General features: G+C 40.4%; 1 protein-coding gene across 1 annotated transcript in view; it reads right to left on the minus strand.

Moving 5' to 3' along the window:
• ART3 (ADP-ribosyltransferase 3 (inactive)) overlaps positions 1–15166 on the minus strand; it is a 39226-nt gene that overhangs the window by 7318 nt on the left and 16742 nt on the right. Inside the window, exons 4-10 of the mRNA XM_017514791.2 lie at positions 8968–9000; positions 7691–7723; positions 6370–6399; positions 6174–6203; positions 2846–2878; positions 2191–2223; positions 944–976 (exon numbers count right to left, since the gene is read on the minus strand). Coding sequence (XP_017370280.1) covers positions 944–976; positions 2191–2223; positions 2846–2878; positions 6174–6203; positions 6370–6399; positions 7691–7723; positions 8968–9000 — 225 coding nt within the window. The remainder of the gene's footprint in view (positions 1–943; positions 977–2190; positions 2224–2845; positions 2879–6173; positions 6204–6369; positions 6400–7690; positions 7724–8967; positions 9001–15166) is intronic.

Below are 15166 nucleotides of genomic sequence, written 5' to 3' on the forward strand. Positions count from 1 at the left end.
AAAACTCTTAGTCTGTAAGAGAGTGTGCCTCTGACCTAACTTGGCCAGAAGGTGCCTCTCAGGTTTGTTTTCTCTAAAATAAATCTGTCCTAACTGGAAAGCCACCTTTTCATGTTTCTTTCCTCTTTAATTCTTACAGAACCATTGCAAGTTGGAGACCATCTATACTACCAAGTGTGTGCCCAGCATTGAAATATTATGATAGCACCATATTTTAACAGCTTTGAAGCCAAATACCAGTTCTAGGAGCCCAGGATAGGGGTTAATAACTAAATCTGGCTGGAATACAAGTGTACCACAAAGTGAACAGAGCTTGAAAAGTTTGAGTCCTGGGTGACTCTTTCTAGCCTATTATAAATTCCTTAAGCTTCTTATGTTCCATGTTCTCATCTCTGAAGTGTCAATAACATGTACCTTATTGGATTAAATGAGATCCTGTGTACTGTTTTCACATCACCTTTTAAAAAGCTACACACAGTTTTCCAGGAGACGGCACAATACACTAGTCCCAGCAAAAGCTAGTAACCTATTGGAGGATACAGACTGCAGTGAGGAGTACAGAATGGCTGGTCCCAATATTGGCATGCTGCACAGTCCTCATTCACAGTTCTTGGATGATGCTATTTCTGTCTACAGATTCCCTCACCCTGGGAAGCCTCCTGCCTCATTCTGGAATAGACAGGCCCAGCTGGAAGCCAACTGTTCCAGTTTGAGATCAAGTGCCCTTTTTGATGTCTGGCCCAGAGAACAATAACAACAGCCTGCTGCTCACACTGAAGGAAGAAGTTCTCAACATTTTCCTGGTCTGGCTTGCAAACTGGGGTATCAGAACGTGTACAGCCCAGATATCTTACCCAGACCCTGTAAGACTGAGCTAACTGAATGACTATGGTAAAGAACTTAGACTCTGTGGTGCCTCCACCCCCAGTAAAGAATGCATTACCAGGTTTTTCGTTCAGTTGTATCACTTCTATTCCTAAATGAGAAAAAGGTTGTCAGATAATAACAAAGACAGTTGCCATTTATTACTGTTACTACCATTCATTTTGCTAGGTACTTTATCTCATTAAGTCTTTCATCAGTCCTGCAAGACAGAAGCTTTCCTCATTTTACAGATGTGAAAGCAGAGGCATAGAAAGTGAAATAACTTATACAAAGTTACCCAGAGGAAAGTGGCAGAGGAGAGCCTTCCTGACGCCAGGTCTGTCTGTCTAAACAGCTCACATTCATCTTCCACTATGCTCAGTGGCTGCCTTTCAGATAACCACAGTGTGATGAGCAAGACCCCAATGACAGCACTGTGCAAACTCAGGACCAGCCAGCTGAAGAGATGTAGACACACAAGGTGTGTCATCAATGTCACTAGAGGTTCACTTCAAAGTTGTGGCCAAATCAACAGCACAAATTTGGGTCAATATAAAGGAGATCCTGGGCCCTTTTCTCTGAGCCTATGTTTGTGCTTTATTTAACTAATAGAACATACTGTTTCTGTATACAGCATGCAGTTTCCACTGACAGCAGTGTTAGATGAAGTTCACCACTGTGTAGATGGATATAGTTTGTTTGTTTGTTTTTTTTTTTTTTGAGACAGAGTGTTGCTTTGTTGCCAGGCGCCAGGCTGGAGTGCAGTGGTGCGATCTTGGCTCACTGCAACCTCCGCCTCCCAGTTCAAGCAATTCTCCTGCCTCAGCCTCCCAAGTAGCTGGGACTACAGACGCACACCACCACAACCAGCTGATTTTTGTATTTTTTTTTTTTAGTAGGGACGGAGTTTCACCATGTTGGCCAGGATGGTTTCTATCTCTTGACCTCGTGATCCGCCCGCCTCGGCCTCCCAAAGTGCTGGGATTACAGGCATGAGCCACCGTGCCCGGCTGGATATAGTTTTTAAGATGCCAACTATCTAATTTATTTAACAGATCATCATTCTCATAATAACAAAACCTGCAAAAAAAATATTTTCAAAGTACTATGTTAACTGAGAAGAAAGGGTTTTAAGCATTGGACGGTGGCTTGCACCCTGAGATTTTGTGGTTTTATAGTCCTTATAAACATTCCTGTCTTGTACATATGACTACTGATGGCTACATTTGATAGATGACAATTGTGAGGCATAGGAAGTCCCATGCATGTCTAATGGTGACTACCAAACTGGCATCTTCCCCTCTGGCATGCCTATCAGTCACTTACCAGGTAATGGAAAAGGTTCTGGAACTTTCATTCCTAAATGAGAAAAGTTTTCAATGACTTACAGTTTGCTCCACTGAGTATAATTTTCAAACTCTTAATCTGATGAGCTTAAGAGATGCAAGCACCAAAGGCCCCACTGCACTACAGTTTCTGGCTTTTTATTTAAAAGTTCTGCCTATATAAACCCTCATTCTACAAATCCACACCAAGATTAGTCTTCTGCCACAGCACTTCACTGAGTGTGTCTATGCCAGGAGAATACCGTGTTTTGTTACCTGGAGATACAGACAATGAAATGTTAGCCAAGACTAATAGTCAACTTGTGCATAAAGTTAGGTTTCCGCTGAATAACTTTAGCTGTAGAACCTGGAAGGTGCTGGATTGATGCATCCAGATCCCAGGAACCTTTCCCTCAGCCATATCCCAAGCAGAACTAACTTTCCCGCCCCAGAGATAATGTTCCAGGAGCACAAGAATGTACAGGAGGAAAGGCACTTTCTCTCCTCTTCCCCAGCTAAATATTGTAGATGATGGCAGGCAGCTATAAGGGAAATATTCATGAATAACAGTCTCATGACAGTATTCTCTTTCATGCCTGGGGAATCCTGCTCACCTCATTCTTGGGCTCAAGGAGTAAATAGAAAAGTTGTCTTACCAGGTATTTGGGTGGGTTCAAGGATTTTCACACCTAAAGGCAGAAGTGAATATTGGTTTGTATTAATCAGTTCTCTTATACTGGTAATGCTCTCTTTTGTCCTTACTTCCTCCATTTCCAACTCTCTCAAAAAAACAAAAAAGGTAGGGGGAAAGAAAAAAGAAACAGCAACAACAAAAACACTTTTCAATGGCTCTTCATTCTCCAGTGTGACAGAGTCCAAACTCCTTAGCCTGGACTTCAAGAACTTCTATGATCTAACTCATCTCTCCAACCTTATCTTCATAAGGCAGTCCTAATGCATCAGTTTTTGGATGAAACAGTACTGGTTTTACATTTCTGCTTGGTTTAGCTCTATTGTCATTACAGTTATTAGCTCTATGACTTTGGGCAGGCTACTTAATCCCTCCTAACTTCAATATCTCATTTTGCAAAAGAAATATTTACCTCGTAGGTTTGTAGTTAGTGAGGATTAAAGGAAAGTCTGCATGAAAGTGCTTGGTACATTGCATAGAACAAAAAAAAAGTACTCAATAAATCAAGTACCTTCATTCCAGTCTAACTCATTCCTCAAACTCTCCAGGCTCAGTAATTTTTCTTTTTTGAGAGACAGTGTCTTGCTGTGTTGCCCAGGCTGGGAGGCTGGGGTGGGGTACAGTGACATGATCATAACTCACTATGATTCTCCTGCCTACGCCTCCCAAAGATCTGGGATTACAGGTGTAAGCCACTGTGCTGGCCTTCCACAGTGTTCTTCATCCTAGGAATCCTCACTGTCTCCTAACCATGTAGCTAGTCTCTGTAAATAGATTATTTACCAGGTGAAAGAGTGAGCCCCTGGCTTTTTATTCCTAAGGATGAGAATAAGAGCTATTTAGTAAAAAAAACACAATCAGCTTGAAAACTAATTTAACCTTATACTTGACTTCTGTAGTAGAAAACTCAGAACCTTTTGAGAAATGGTGGGGGAAAGGCAACAAAAAGAAGAGATTTAACCCACTGGAGCCTAACTGATGGTAGCAACTATGGCTAGTGACCCAGAATCTCTCCTAGTTAAGCAGCTCTTGTTCATTTTTTTAAAATTCAACCCCAAAACCCCGACCCAAATTGTCATTATATGTAATATATAAAGTATGCTTCCTGGTTATATAATACAATATAGATAATTTGGTAAAATACAGAAAATCATTAAAAAATTAAAATTATCTTAAAATTGCAGATCTCAGAACTACTCTACTCATTCTTAACATTTTTGGTGTATTTCAATCATTTTGCTATGCATACATGTATGTGCATATATATTTTTAAAAGTTAATACTATACTTTATACGCTGTTTTATATCTTATCATTTACCACTATATTAAGAGCACTTTCTTATATCTTTACATGTCTTCAAGAACATGATTTTTGTTTTTGTTTTTGTTTTGTTTTTTTGAGACGGAGTCCCGCTTTGTTGCCCAGGCTGGAATGCAGTGGCACGATCTTGGCTCACTGCAACCTCCATCTCCCATGTTCAAGTGATTCTCCTGCCTCAGCCTCCCAAGTAGCTGGGACTACAGGCACGTGCCACCACGCCTGGCTAATTTTTTTTGTATTTTCAGTAGAGATGAGGTTTCACTGTGTTAGCCAGGATGTTCTCAATCTCCTGACCTCGTGATCCACCCGCCCTGGCCTCCCAAAGTGCTGGGATTACAGGTGTGACCCACTGTGCCCTGCCTCAAATACATGATTTTTAAGTTGTTTAGTTTCATAATATAGATAGTATTTTATTTAACAGTACTCAATGGTTGGACACCAAGCCTGTTTCTAAATTTTTGCTGTCAAATTAAAATTACAGGAGGCCATTGCTTTGGACTAAGTTTCTGCAGTAGGCTCCAACAGACCAGACTAAAAATTGAAATGGAATCACCCATGCTAAAGTTCCACATGACCTAAACTAAGTTGTCTGACCTTCCAAGAAATTAGGAGAAAGAAGTAACAGAATTTCCCAAACAGGCCAGTTTAAAATCTTCAATCAGCTTGATAAATGAAATTCCCTCTGCTTCAATCCTTACACACAAAAAAGGTAGCCTGAAATAAACTCATGTTAACTAATCAATTATTTTTCTACTGTTCTGTCTAAAAGTAACTAATACACTCTGTTCTTTGCCCCTCCTTTCTTTGGCTCTTCTGTCTTTAAAGCCTGAAATCCCGGCTACTCAGGAGGCTGAGGCAGGAGAAACGCTGCTGGGCTCAGCTCAATGGAACACTTATTCTATGGAATAAAGTGTCGCCCAATTGTAGAATCTCAAAGCCAATTGATATATTTAAATTTGTTGTAATTTTGTCTTTTGACACCACCATAGCACTGTGATAAACATCTTTTGTACAAAAATCTTTGCATTCATCTCTACTTTCCTTGGGACAAATATCCACAAGTGTTATAAACAAGTCAAAAGGTATAAACATTTTTAAGACTAGTAATACATACTATTAAATTGCTCTCCAAAAAAGTTCCAATTTATAATCTCACCAGTAATTTATGAGAATGTTCCTGTCCCAGTGCCCTTGAGGACATTTGAGTACTTCCCCCACCCCAAGACGGAGCCTCACTCTGTCACCCAGGCTGGAGTGCAGTGGTGCAATCTTGGCTCACTGCAACCTCCACCTTCCAAGTTCAAGTGATTCTCCTGCCTCAGCCTCCCAAGTAGCTGGGACTACAGGTGTGTGCCACTATGCCTGGCTAATTTTTGTATTTTTAGTAGAGACAGGGGTTTCGCTATGTTGGCCAGGCTGGTCTTGAACTCCTGACCTTGTGATCCACCCACCTCAGCCTCCCAAAGTGCTGGAATTATATGCGTTAGCCACCGCACCTGGCCATTTGAGTAATATTAAAAATAAAACAAAAACAAATACTTGAGGATGAGTAATACTTTGGAATGTACTAAATAATCAAATGGATATAGCTAATGGCATCTATTAATCAGATTGCTGGAGACAGAAATAAACACAAAGAATCGTCATTTTAATTTAGAAAAACAACACTATTTGCTATGCCCTGCCCAATCCCCTAGAGGTCACAAGAATGTGGGGAATAATTAGTCACGCCTTCCTTTATTTGCCGGGATGACCTAAAGATTGTTAGACAGGAAATATAGACCTGCTGTGTCATTTTTCTAAAGAATTCTATCTGAAACCCAGGGGGGTCTCTGATATACCAAACCAGTAAGCTAAGGTGGGCTCTGCCTTCTTCTCACTTTTCTTACCATGACATTCTTACCTGTTCCCACACGTAAAAGGAGATACATTGCAAAATGTAAGCCCCCAGAATTGATATAAATGCCTTACCATGGTCTTCAAGCTTCTGGTTTTTCTCACCTGAGTTACAAAAAGAAGCTTATCAGTTTTAACAATGGAACAAAAGAACTGGCAGTTACTAGAGCTACAGCAAAATTGTTTTCAGAAAATATGAAAATATTCCCATCTGTAAAGGGAGATTATCTTGCAAAATTTAAGCCCCCAGAATTTATAAAAAATGTCTTACCATGGTCTTCAAGCCTCTGTTTCTTCTTACCTGAGTCACAAAAAGAAACTCATCAGTTTAACGATGGAACAAAAGAACTGGTAGTTACCATAGCTATAGCAAAATTATTTTTAGGAAATATGACTATAAAGAGCCATTTGATATGTCCAGGAAACTACCCTACTGGACTTAAGTGCTGGCCAAAGTCTAAATGTACCTTGGCTAATGAGCTGGAATATTCTCTGCCCCCACTATTAAGAAAAGTCATTACAAATAGCTAGTCTACCAGGGATGTCAAGGAGCCGAGAAAATGTCTGTTTTGAAGAGTCAGCTGAAGTCCCCATGAAGTGATCAGTAGAACCTGTGGCTGCAACAGAACAATAAAAAGAAGGGCGGCTAAGCAAGTCCTCAAGGCATAAAGTGCTTCACTTCTATCAGGACAGGAGGTATCTTCAAACATGAAGCAAATTGCATATTTTAAAAAGGCTGGAACCGTTTCTCTTTTTAATAAAGAAAAATTTATTGTGGCCACATGAGCCAAACACATGATGGGGAGCTTACATGCAAAGAAATGATTTGGGCCATATATCCTTAAGTGGAAACTTAAGAACATCTACTCACCCACACATTTTAGTTAAATCGTGTTAAACACCAAGCATCAGTATATTTGAAAGATGCAAATCCACTGAATTTTGTATTTTCGTCTGAATATTTGGAGTCACACAGGTTCATTTCAATGACTGAATACAGAGCTATACCTAAGAAGCCCCCAGAACTGGTCAAGAATGACTAGCTCTTCATTCTCACCACCCTTATTCCCCAGAAAGTTTCCATATTTTTCAAATCACAAACCTAGTTCTCTCATTTCAGGAAGGTACATTTCCCTAGAATAGGTTCTTTGTTTTTTCCTCTCATACAGGCCAAGTCACTGCTTTATATCTGCAAATTTTCTTCAACTAAAAATTACACTTGCTAAACAAGAAAGAGCTACTAAACATCCAGGTAAGGATTATTATTATTAACTTTGGAGACAGGGTTTTGCCCTGCCACCCAGGCTATAGTGCAGTGGGCACGATCTTGGCTCATTGCAACCTCTACCTTCCAAGCTCAAGTGATCCTCCCGCCTCAGCCTCCCAAGTAGCTGGGACTACAGATGCACACCACCACGCCTGGTTAAGTTTTGTATTTTTTGTAGAGACAGGGTTTCGCCATGTTGCCCAGGCTGGTCTCGAACTCTTGGGCTCAAATGACCCACCCACCTCGGCCTCCCAAAGTTCTGGGATTACAGGCATGAGCCACAGCAACCAACCAAGATTATTTTTAAAAATTAGAGCATACTCACCAGGGTTGTAGACGTAGATGTGTTGAAAATATTCTGAAATACAGACATGGTTTTATTACATGGTACTATGCTCAGGTGTGAATGTTAGGTTGTCTGTTTTTTAATAACAGATTTGAATTGGCTTATATTTAAGAAACATAATATGGTTATTATAAGAAATATAAAATTTCAATTCAAAGACAAATGAAGGTGGATTCACTTTTTTTTTTTTTTTTTTGAGACAGAGTCTTGCTTTGTCTCTTAGGCTGGAGTGCAGTGGCATGATCCGGGCTCATTGCAACCTCCATCTCCCAGGTTCAAGCAATTATCTTGCCTCAGCCTCCCAAGTACTTGGGATTACAGGTACCCGCCACAACACCTGGCTAATTTCTGTATTTTTAGTAGAGACGCTTTCACCATGTTGCCCAGGCTGGTCTCAAACTCCTGACCTCAAGCAATCCACCTGCCTCTGCCTCTGGATGTAGATTCATTTTATATCATGAAAAAAAATTCACAGGAAAGCTAACCAGGAAGATAGCTAGAAACAGACCCTTGTTTTTGGACTTTTCTTCTCTCTCTTCTGATACCTTTGGTATGTTTTTAAACATTTTAATGAGGAAATTTCAAAATGATCCACCCAAAGCATGTCTTAATCTAAAGGCATTTTCGGCACCTTTAATTCAACTTTATTAGGCCCATTTGATAATGCTGTTCCTGGATACTCTTAGAATTTTCTATCTACCCTACCAAATCGTTCCCACAGTTCTCTAAGAAAGATTATTTTTTGTTACATCCTCTTATTTTTCCCCAAGGAAGTTAAAATCGACCACATTACCCTTCTGTCATCCCATTCTCCTCTTTCTTTGAGCTGTATTCATGCCATTCCTTCACTGCTCTCCCAAATGTTATTTCCTAAGATAACAAAATATAGGAACAGGAGCTAGCTCTCTGCATAGGAATCCAGTGGGAAACGGCTGAAGGTGTGCGGGAATTAAGGAGTCCTTAAACTCCTGTAAGGTCAGACTCAGCATGTTCCCTTCATGCCCAGGCCAATGCAGTGTTTGAGAGAAGAGCCACTGGTGGGTCTGGGGGTGGGGATGAGGGCAGCAGTGGGGAGCTGGCAGCAAAGGCTCCTAGGCTCTCCACCTAAAAAGGTACTAGCAGTAGCACAATTTAGCTGTGAGAAAATGATGTTTGACAGTATGACAGCACAGTGGTGGGGTGGCTCTGACCCATACCTATGAGAAGTAACTGATAAAATTCCTATTATAGGGACAAGATTTTAAAGCATATCTTACCTAGGTTCTCAACACAGTTTTCAGTTTTTAGTCCTGAAACACAAAGATAAAGCTTTATTAGTTAGACATAATCTACCCTAGTAAATATTTCAATTAATTTATGGCTATTGGTAATCTAATCTGTCAGCTCCTGGTCTGTCATAATTAGTGAGATGCAAATTGCAGGCTGGGCATGGTGGCTCATGCCTGTAACCCCAGCACTTTGAAAGGCTGATGCAGGAGGATAGCTTCAGCCCAGGAGTTCGAGACCAGCCTGGGCCACATAGGGAGACCCCATTTCTACAAAAAGTGTTTTAAAAAATTAGTCAGGCATGGTGGCACATACCTGTCATCCCAGCTACTCAGGAGGCTGAGGTGGGAGGATGGCTTGATCCCAGGAGGTTGGAGCTGCAATGAGCTTTGCACTATTATACTCCAGCCTGGGCAACAGAGTGAGACCCCATCTCAATTATTTTTAAAAATTGTTGAACAATTATATTTTAATATTTATAGTACAGCCACCAAATAGCCATATGGCTTTTGACAAAACACCTAAGCTTTCTGGAATTCGGTTTTCTTATCCCTATCTTTTACTAGGAGACTGCTTTAAATGACTTACAAGGGCCCATCCAGGGCTAATACTTTATCATTCTATTCTATAATTAGTTCGCAAAATTTTGGAGAAAATTTACCTATCAAATTAATCTTCTCTTCAGATACTAAATGTCCTCAACAGCATACCTATCCCTTTACTACTACAATACCTATCCTTTGAAGAAAAAGAATCTCAATCAGACCTTCGACATCCTTTAATATTTGAACAAGGATCCCTCTCACATTCACACAGAGAAAATGAGTTGGCATGCCCCAGAATATTCATTTGTATATGAGGAAATCCACAATATTTGGAGAACAAGATGTGGCATCTGACAGTACTTTTTGTAAGGCCCTAGGTGCTCTCACTGGTGATGCCCTAGAAAAAGTTATCAGTGCTGCAGTGATTCTCCTGAGACTTGACAGAAAGGGGAATCTACCAGCCAACAGCAGTATGGCAAGAAGGTTAGGGAGACAGCATAGAGGTGTGGTGTAGTATGAGTCACATGGAACGCCTACTAGAACGCACAACGAAGGTCCAGATGCCTCGTGGTCTCTATTCATACCTGGCTAACTCACTAATCTAATCTGGAAGTTCAGCTACCTGAGGAGGAGCCTCTACCTACAGTAGGAGAATCCCTAGAGAGGACTGGCTCCTAAAAGAGATATGCTGCTCTGAAGTCCTGCTCCATTTGTAGTGAGTGTCTAAACCAAAAATCCAGGTGACTTGGTCCAGTTTCTACTGGTCCAGAAAATAACAGATCTGTTATAATCTGGACAGTGCCCTGAGGCTAAACTCAGGCATTTGACTAGATTAGAAATTTAAAAATCGGTTCTACAGATTATTATAAAATGTTGTCTAAGGGTGTGGTGGTTCATGCCTGCCTATAATCTCAGCACTTTGAGAGGTCAAGGCGGGTGGATCACCTGAGGTCAGGAGTTCGAGACCAGCCTGGCCAACATGGTGAAACCCTGTCTCTACTAAAAGTACAAAAATTAGCCAGGCGTGGTGGTGTGTGTCTGTAATCACAGCTATTCAGGAGGCTGAGGCAGAAGAATCGCCTGAACCTGGGAGGCAGAGGTTACAGTAAGCTGAGATCACACCACTGTACTCCAGCCTGGGGGACAAGAGCGAAGCTTTGTCTCAAAAAAAAAAAAAAAAAAAAAAGTTGTCTCAGCAGATGAGTGAGTACAAGCCTCATTCAGAGAGCTTATTTGAGGGTGAGGTGAAGGTGAGGGGTATGGTGGATGAGAAGGCTACAGATGTAAGTTGAAAGAAATGCAGCCTGGGGACCAGGCACCAGGAGGATTTTAAAAGCCTTTGTCTTTTGTCTGTAGCACAAGTTACAGCATGTTTCTCAAAGTGTAGTTTTCCAGCCACACCCTTCAGAATCACCTGAGTGCTTATTAACATGGCAAATTCCAGGACCAGAGCCAAGACTACTATTGCTACATACTTTCTAGAGGGGGATGCCTTGTAATCTGCATTTTAAACAAGCACTCCAAGTGATTTTTATGCACAAAATTCTTGAAAGCCTCCTGAATAGAAAAGAATGGATATCTTTAATTTTTTTTTTTTCTTTTTGAGATGGAGTCTCGCTCTATCACCCAGGCTGGAGTGCAGTGTTACGATTTTGGCTCACTGCAACCTCTGCCTACCGGGTTCAAGCGATTCTCCTGCCTCAGCCTCCCAAGTAGCTGAGATTATAGGTACCCATCACCACGCCCAGATAATTGTTGTATTTTTCATAGAGGCAGGGTTTCACCATGTTGGTGGGGCTGGTCTTGAACTCCTAAGCTCAGGTGATCTGCCCACCTTAGCCTCCCAAAGTGCTGGGATTATAGGCATGAGCCACCGTGCCAGTCTCTTTAATGTGTAACAAAGAGCCATTTTGTTAAGACTGCATTTCTCCTCCCTATTTAAACTCTGGATTTAATTTTCTGTTTCGCATTTTCAATAGCAGTAATCAAACTATTTTGAGTTTCTAAAGTAGCAGGGTTAAAAATGGATAAAAGAATTGGTCCAGAAATAATAGAGAGAGGCATAAATATATAAGGAATGAAAAAGGAAACATAACAACAGAGTTAACAGATGTAAAAAGGGATAAGAATACTATGACCAGCTTTATGCCTACTAATTTGAAATACAAAGGCAAACAGACAAATTCCTAGAAAAATGTAACTTACCAACCATTAAAGAGTTTAAAATTTTTCCAGAAAGAACATACCAAGATAATTCAGTTTTTACAGACAGAGAATCAGAGAGAAGGGAGTGGTACAGACAGGGAACTCCAGAGATCTACAAAGGTTTCCCTCAAGTATTCAGTGGAGTACTGATCAGATTCTACATGTGAGAAAACTACCCAAGGCCAGAGAAAGAACCCAGAAGGTCAAGAATAGTGTCTATTCCCACTGGAAATAGACTGGAAAACCTTATAATTCACAGGCATTAGGTAGAGTATTCAGAAGGGTACAGCCTCAGCAGTGAGAAATAATTGGTGCTAAATTAAAGTGACTCTGGTTCTGCCTAGAAAATCTGAAGAACAAGTCCTAAAATAATCAAACTGTTTTAAAGTAAATTATGTACCAGAACAAAGCTCAATAATATTTTTAGAAATATAAAATTACCAGGCACACAACAAGGTAAAATTCACAATGTCTGGCACCCAAACAAATACCACCAGCAAAGAAGCAGGAAAATAATAATTCCTAATGACAAGAGAACTCAATCTAATGAAACTAACCCAGATCCGACACAAACGTTAGAATTATCAGAAAAGTAAATTAGTCATTACAACTGTATTTCATGTGTCCAAAAAACAGACTAATGGTGTTGTCTTACTCCAGCTGCCACAGAAAATACCACAGACTGGGTGGCTTAAATAACAGCTTTTATTTATCATTATTCTAGAGCTGGGAAGTCCAAGATCAAGGTACTGGCAGTTTCAATTTCTGCTAAAGGCTTTCTTCCTGGCTTGCAGATAGCCACCTTCTCAGTATATCCTCATATGTCAGAAAAAGAACAAGCTGTGGTCTCCTTTCCTCTTTTTATAAGGATCCCATCATAGGTGCTCCCACCCTCATGACCTAATCTAAACCTAATTACTTCTCAAAGGCCCTACCTCCAAATACCATCATAGTGAAGATTAGGGCTTCAACATATGAATTTTGGGGGGAACACGTTCAGTAGTGAATGTCAGTACTACTAATGGATGTTAAGTAGAGACACAGAAGATAAAAAAAGACCCAAACTGAACTTCTAGAGATAAAAATTCTGAGATGAAATATACACTAGATAGGATTACTAACAAAGTAGACACTGCAGAAAAATGATTAGCAAACTTGACACATTGTGGTATGCAAAATAACACCCTTCTTAAAGAGGCCTACATCCTATCCCCAGAACCTGTGAATATGTTATTTTACATGGCAGTGGAGAACTATGGTTGCAGATGCACATAATGTTGCTAATTAGCTGGCCTTCAGGTGGAGCAATAATCTTGGATTATCCAGGTGAGCTCAATCTAATAAGATAAATCCTTAAAAGTGGAAAAAACAAGAGGTAAAAGAGAGAAACAGAGATGTGATGTGCAGAGGACTGAACATGCTGTTTCTTTTTTGAGACAGGGTCTCAGGATGTCCCTCTGTCACTTAGGCTGGAGTACACAGTAGTGCGGTCATGGCACAGTCATGGCTCACTGCAGCATCAAACTTTTGGGCTCAAGCAATCCTCCCATTTCAGCCCACCGCAGGTAGCTGGAACCACAGATGCATGCTACAATGCCCGGAGATATATATATATATATATTTTTTTTTTGTAGAGACAGGGTCTCATTATGTTTCCTAGGCTGGTTTTAAACTCCTGAGCTCAAGTGATCCTTCTGCCTGATCCTCTCAAAATGCTGAGATTACAGGCATGAGACATCATACCTGGCCATCAACATGCTGTTTCTGACTGAAGATGGACGAAGGAGACCACAAACCAAGGAATGCAGGTTGTAACCTCTGGAAGCTGGAAAAAGCAAGAAAACAGATTCTTGCCTAAGCCCTCCGGAAGGAATGCAGCCCTACCAACACCTTAATTTCAGCTCAGCAAGACTATATTAGGCTTCTGAAATACAGAATTGTAAGGTAATAAATCTATGTTGTTTTAAACCATTAAATGTGTGGTAATTTGTTATGGCAGCAATGAAATACTAAGATATACAATAGAAAACATCTAAAAATGAAACAGAGAAAAACATTAATAACAAAAAACGTTAGAGTTTCATTGAACTGTGGGACAACCTAAAGCACTTTAACATACATATAAACAGAATCCCTAAAGGAAGAAGAGGTGAAAAAATATTTGCAGAAACAGTACAGCTAGTGCTCAACTTACGACCACGGTCGGGACTGCGGACCGGTCGTAACATGATTTGGTTGTAAGTTGAGTAGGCTATATGTACAGTTGAAATGGTGCACGCAGAGATGGTAGTGCTGCCGGAAGCTGGTCCGCACTGTCGTACGCCCAGCTGGGCAACGTTTGCGCTGCCAGGCGCGGAGCAGTCGTGGCTAGCGATTGTGGTCCTCAAGTTGAATGGTCATAAGTTGCATAGGTGGTAAGTAGATCAATACCTGTAGTCACAACTTTCCAAATATGATGAAGACTATGAACCTAAAAATCCATAAAGTTCAATGAACTCCAAGCGCAAGATACATGAAAAAAAGACACTAAGGTACATCAGAATCAAGTTAGCCCCAAATAAGGATGATAAACAGAAAGTCTTAAAAGCAGCCAGGGGGAAGAAGGGGGGCTAAATAAAGAGGAACAGAAATAAGAAGCGCAGCATTTTTTGTCAAAAACAATTTAAGTAAAACAACAGGGGAGCAGTAAATTTGTAAACTACTGAAAGAAAAAAAAAGATCAATCTAGAGTTCTATACCCAGTGAAAATAGCTTTCAAAACTGAAGGTGAAATAAAGACTTTTCACACATACAACACTTAAAGGTAAATCTGACAAAAGATGGGAAAGACCTACACACTGAACACTATTCGGATACAGCTGACAGAAATTAAGACCTAAATAAATGGAGATTTTATGCTATGTTTATGAGTTGGAAAAGCAGACTTTTTAAAAACTCTTCTCATAATGATCTATAAGTGCAAGGCAAGCTTAATCAAAATCCAAGCAGAAATTATAGAAATTGACAAGGTGATTCTAAAATTCATATGGAAGCATAAAGAACATATAATCACCAAAACAGCTTTGCAAGAAAAGAATATGATGAACACTACCTGGTTTTGAGGTTTATTATATAGCCATAGTTCTCAATATATGATACTGGGATAAAGATAAACAAATCACCAGGCACAGTGGCTCATGCCTATAATCCCAGCACTTTGGGAGGCTGAGGCAGGTGGATCACTTCAAAACCAGCCTGGTCAACATGGTGAAACCCCATCTCTCCTAAAAATACAAAAAAAATTAGCTGAGCATAGTGGTGCATGCCTGTAGTCCCAGCTACCTGGGAGACTGAGGCAGGAGAATTGCTTGAACACGGGAAGTGGAGGTTGCAGTGAGTCGAGATCGCACCACTGTACTCCAGTCTGAGCAACAGAGTGAGACTCTTGTCTCAGGGAAAA

Source organism: Cebus imitator, unplaced genomic scaffold (genome assembly GCF_001604975.1).
Source record: "Cebus imitator isolate Cc_AM_T3 unplaced genomic scaffold, Cebus_imitator-1.0 Scaffold537, whole genome shotgun sequence".
In the NCBI taxonomy this organism is placed as follows: Eukaryota; Metazoa; Chordata; class Mammalia; order Primates; family Cebidae; genus Cebus; species Cebus imitator.